At 34.8% G+C, this 6,182-nt stretch overlaps 1 protein-coding gene across 1 annotated transcript; it reads right to left on the minus strand.

Annotated features, from left to right (window-relative positions):
- Positions 1–2,756: 2,756 nt before the first annotated feature.
- LOC112520878 (9-cis-epoxycarotenoid dioxygenase NCED6, chloroplastic) lies at positions 2,757–4,526 on the minus strand. The gene has a single exon (XM_025129497.1). The coding sequence runs from the start codon at positions 4,524–4,526 to the stop codon at positions 2,757–2,759; it is 1,770 nt and encodes a 589-aa protein (XP_024985265.1).
- Between the last annotated feature and the right edge of the window lie 1,656 nt (positions 4,527–6,182).

Genomic DNA, 6,182 nt, shown 5'->3' on the forward strand with positions numbered 1-6,182 from the left:
TGATCAACTTTATAAGATAATGATCTAATGGTCTAAAGTTGCACGGTGGCAATTTTGTAATTATTGAGAAGTCTCGTGGCATTTATTAATGTTCAGATCCGACGATTGTAGATCTAATCCAAGGATTGAGAATTGGTCTTACGGGTCTCACGAAAAAACATTGGTCTCATATGATCCCAAGTCATATATATATATATATATATATATATATGGAAGGGTTCAAACGAGAACCCCTATGATTACGAGAATGCGAGAACAACCAAATAACCTCATATTGTGATAAAAATTAAAATTAAAAGATTTTTAAAATTAAAATTGAAATTTAAAAAGATTCAAAAATATTAAAAATAAAAGGGTAATAATGGAAATGATATCATAAAATCTTTTAACACGATTACACACGATCATGATTATCATTATCTAATAAACGGTTAATCATGTGATATGGGTGTGATAATCATGTGATTATCACACTAACGCTTATATCAACACGATTTGGGTGTGATATAGGTATGATAATCATGTGATATGGGTGTGATAATCATGTGATTATCACACTAACGCTTATATCACATTATCGCTTATATCAACACGATTTGGTGTGATAATCATGTGATTATCACACAATTATCACAAGGATTCTGCTCGGCTAGGGTTAACTTAGAAAATCGACTACCGATTTGATGTGATATGAGTGTGATAATCATGTGATATCACTATCATAACAGCGCACTCGATTTGATCATGGTTTCGATCGGTTATGGTTAGACAATCACACATTTATCACAACGATTACTAATGGTTTCGATAGGTTAGGATTAGACAATCACACATTTATCACAACGATTACGGGCGACATCCACTAAACGATTTGGTGTGATATGAGTGTGATAATCATATGATATCACTATTATAACATCACTTGTGCACTCAATTTGATCATGGTTTCGATCGATTAGGGTTAGACAATCACACATTTATCACAACGATTACTCATGGTTTCGATAGGTTATGGTTACACTTGACTGATCATGGTTTCGATAGGTTATGGTTACACTTGACTGATCATGGTTTCGATAGGTTATGGTTACACAATCACACAATTATCACAAGGGGAAAGAAGAGAGTGGAAACGAACGTGCAGGAAAAAAAGGGATAATTATGACTAATTAAAATAAAATAAAAATTATAAAAAGTACTTAATTACATTACCGCCCTTACTAATTTATTTATATTTAATATAAGTTAATTKATTAATTAAAAAAGTTTGAGGTTATTAGGTTGTTCTCGCATTCTCGTAAATCACAGGGGTTCTCGTTTGAACCTCCACCTATATATATATATATATATATCTATATATATATAGAAGTTGGTTATTATATAACCCTTGACATTTGTGCAACAAATACAACTCAATCTCAATCGTCCATTTTATTTGATAAATATGTGATTTCATAGAAGTTTTGATTGTTTTCTAATATAAAGTATTAATCATAATTAATGAACCCTATATATATATATATATATACATGTAGAGTCTATTTTTTTACATATTCAATAATTCATAAATAGTTACAAAATAATTTTTCTATATATGAAAGAACACGTATAAAAATATAAGTTTGTACAACATTGTTTCATATGTAAAACCAGGATGGACCAGTGAAGGATCGCATGGGAGGGAGAGGGGGTCTTGTGCACCCAGTTGAAGTTTTTGAAGGTATAAAAGGTGCACATACTAAACTATGAGGGGTGTTAACACGATATCAAAAAAAAAATTAGAAACATCAAACAAGAAACATAAAAATCCCTCGAAATCAACCAAAAAACCCAAAAAGTTTATTCAAAATCAACAATAAAAAAATACTTTTAGTACAAGGGGTGTGTCAAATAAACTAGAGTCCAACATATACAGACAAAGATATAGAATTTAGGGGTTCACATATCTTGAATTTGAGTTTTTTAAGGTTGAAATTTTCCTATTTGAAATTTTAAGACTCGATGAAATTAATCGAGAGAGATGCACATACACGTAAGCTAGTGCGTATACTTATTGTTACCCAAAAAAAAATTACAAGTAACATATAGAGTGAATTTTTCAAAAAAAAATTACAAGTAACATATAGGGTGAAGGAGGCGTTGGAGGTAATTCTCATGGTGTTCATTTGGGTGTTATAGGCGAATCGCAATTTGCTGGTTTTCAACAAATCTCCTAAAAGCCCGGTGGTACTTTCCAAGGAGATCGTACTTTTTTCATATAACTGGCTTAGAGTTAGATTGAAGTGTTGTAATAATCTCGATAGGAACGCTTGGTGTATCAGCCCTTTATCGGCTTTGTTGTAAGTGCTAGTCTCTTGCTAGCCTCCAGTGGTTTTGTTAATAAAGTTGTTTCTAAAAAAAATGGATTGTTGTAGCTTCTAGACACTCATTTTTATGCAGTTCCTTTATATATATATATATATATATATATATACATGGGATCACGTGAAACCAACATGTTTTCATGAGAATTGTAAGACACATTTGAAACTTCACATCAATATATTGTGAATGTGCCGTCACGTGAACCCAACCGTGTATATATATATATATATATAATTTGTTTTAGTGATTAATTACTTGTATTAAAGGTTTCAAAGACAAAGTAAAAGAGAGTAGATCAAGTCCATGATTCATGTTAAAATTAGAGCGAGTATATATTTTTCACAAACCCTATATATGTGATGTATGTTTATATGATGAAAAGAATATGAACATTACATATAATCAAAGTGCTTAGCTAAATCTTGGGTACTAACAAATGTACCATGAAAGCCGTATGGCACTCTACTCGGTAATCTCACTTTCCCCAACTCTTTCATGCTTGAAGCTTCAACTATAACCAACTCCGACTTTCCTCCATCTTCGTCCCTAACATAACTCATTATATACCCTTCCTCTTCCTCTTCTTTCTCACTGTTTCCTACCGAAACGAAACACGGTTCGCCACCGAACCTCTCCTTTCCATACAAAAACTTGGAGACATATCCCGTCTCCAAGTCAACCTTGGCCATACCACTGCATTTTGGCCAAGGATCCGCTATCGCCAAATAAATGTAGCGGCTCTTACGACCTAGCCACCTTTTATTCACATTGCCTGCCTCCAAGTTCATCCCCGGTACAATAACCCGTTGGCTTGACCCTCCGGTTGTCGTGTTTAACCGAATCTCGGTTAATTCGCTTTGGAGAGGGGTATCGTTGGTCTCGTTAAAGATGGCGTCTGGAGGAGTCATACACGACCCGATTACTACCATGATTTTATCCCCGTTTTCGGTTTCTTCCTCCCATGCATTCCATAAATGGAAACAAAAGCAATCAGGTACGTCGATCCACTGGATACTCGATTCGTTTTCGGCGGATTTGGGTAAGACACCGTATCTGGATACTTTATTCGGGTCAAGTATCACGGGTGACCTGCCCCGTACCATCTCGGATAACTTGAATACAACTTGGTGATCTGGAATGATCACGTGACTTTGCGTGATTGCAAAGTCATGAATCATTGTCGGCTGATTCAATGAAATGGACACCTCACGTGACTTCTGACCATTTTCTTCGAAACTGAAGAATTTAAGGTAAGGTTTCTTTACAACATCGTAACTCAATGAGAAAAGGTCACCTGTAACAGGGTCCACCTTAGGGTGCGCAATCATTGGACAATTAACTTGTCCGTCATAATCAAACCGTCCATCCGTCACGAGATCACCATCGCTTTTTATGCGGACGCTGTACGGCAAATCATCCTCCGACATCGCGAGCAAACGGCCGTTAAAGTAAACCAACCCAGCATTCGCGACGCCGATCCCATGAGCCGAGTCTAACAAGCCGGCTGCACCTCTGGCGTAAAACAGCGCAAGCCGAGCCAAACCGAGGTGGCCATGCAGCTCGCCAATCGGCTTCGGAAAACAAGGGTGGCCCAGTGATAATTCTTGCTTTAGACGGCTCGTCCGAGTGAACCGGCAGCTGTAGCTGGCTTTATTCGCCGGTCCTAACGTGACGGCGTGTATCATCCCGTCGCCGTCGAATAAATGGTGGCCGCCGGTTGGCTTGAACATAGGGTTGGCGCCATTTCTAAGGTAAACCCCACATAAATCAGAAGGTATCTCACCGACCACCTCGAGCCCATGATGAACCGGACACTCAGGAACCGGCGCAAAGTTTCCGGCGAGTTGAACCGCCGGATCAACCGGGCTAGGTAGTTTGTGATCCTTTTCAAGTCCCATAAGTGACCTTTCCACCAAGTTTAGAGCCGAGGATGCTAGTTTTTGAAGTGGGTTAAGCTCCGGTGGGGAAACGGTTGATAACTCCGGCGAAGGTCTGGAAATTGGTTTTATCTCAGGCGACAATGACGGCGATGAAAGTTTCCGGGATGGTGTTTTTATGGTGGGGTGATGATGTATTTGAATTGTGCATTTAATTGATAGGGGTTTATTTGAATAATCTAATGTTGTGGTTGGATAGTTTGAGAGACTGAGAGAGGCTTCCATTTTTGGAGAAAGTGGCCGGCGGCGGTGGTTGTAGGTGGTGGTGCATGAATGACAGAATGAGTGTCTGAAATATATAGGAAGTTAAGGTTGGGTTAAAACTGAAAGGGTGCAGCCACGTGGGATCTTTTAAGGTGATCCACCTGTCAGTACATACGAGACGTGGACAATCTGCCGAGGTCTTTGATTTTTACAGTACCAGAAAACAAGTCCCGATTTGGTTTTGTTCTTGCATTTGCAAGTTGCAACGAATTACTTTCTAACCGAATCTTTTATAAATGGTTCATGTACCTAAATGAAATATTATTAGAGTAAATTACATTTTTAGTTACTATGGTTTCTTAAAAATTGCAATTTGTGGTTTCAAAACTACGGTTTTTCTCTTCATGATTTATAATTTATTATTATTTTCATTCTAAAACTAGTTCTTACCTTTTTTAAGAAATTTTGAATCCACAAATATATAAAAATACATATAAATTTATTTATATTAATACATGCATATTTTAATTACACAATAATTGTAAAAATAAATCATCAAAATTAAAGATAGGTGAAAATTTTGAAATACAAAACTACAATCTTAAATAATGTGGTGTAATGTAAATTACTAATGTTTATAATTCATAAATCGTATTGTTATGCCCAACATAAATCTTCAAACTCTCCAACGAGATTATACTACTATCAATTAGTCAAGACTTTAACTGTTCAGTAATTAAAATCAATCGATATGTGTGTGTGTGTATATATATATATATATATATATATATATATTCAAAATCAATCGATATATAAAGAAATGAAAATAAATAAACAAATAAAAGGTTCAACTTGTTATTATTATAGAGAGTCAAGAGTGGATCTAGAAGTTTAGCTAAATGAGGTCAAATTTAGAAGTGTTAAAAAAATTGAAATTAAGGGGCTGTTTATCCAATTGCTTATCCGGTAATTGCTTATTCGGTAAGTGATTACCGATAAGAGTCAACACTATGATTTATTTGATGCATAAGAGTTTAGTACATCAAAACATGTTGAATGCAACAATTAACGGGTAAGCGCTTACCTGGGTAATAGTCATCATCCTCACTTACCGGATACGACTCTCCATCGTTCTCATTACTCTTATTCGATAAGATTTTTGACCCGTCCCATGTTCATTTAATGAGAAAATTTATCCAATAAATAACCCATTTGAGTAGAAATCGTTTCATGTTATTTGGTTTTTGTATAAACAATTCATATATAGTTATTTTTTATTTTTTTACTATTTTAGTTGCAAAACAAATTATACCATGGTTTTATACACTTTATGCATATAAAAGAACTAATATATAATATATCAGTTTAATGAACATTAAAATAACAAAATATTGGGACATATGTAATAAATGAATACCTAAAAACAAGATATTTATATTGAAACAAAATTATTAAAATTAATTAATTCTTTTGGTTTTTGGGGAAAAATTCAACCGTGTTGGGTCTTTAAAAAAAAGTGAAAGGGTTTTTTTAAGCATGGAAACAAACAATATGTGAAGGATAAAAAAAATTAAAGTTTGAACTACACGTTTAAATAAACATAAACTATCTTATTGATAGGTTAAATAGAGTAAAAGATTTTTATCATTTTTCTAATTATAACCTTTATGAATATTA

The sequence above is a fragment of the Cynara cardunculus genome (genome assembly GCF_001531365.2).
Source record: "Cynara cardunculus var. scolymus isolate 2C chromosome LG 11, CcrdV1, whole genome shotgun sequence".
NCBI classification, from domain to species: Eukaryota; Viridiplantae; Streptophyta; class Magnoliopsida; order Asterales; family Asteraceae; genus Cynara; species Cynara cardunculus.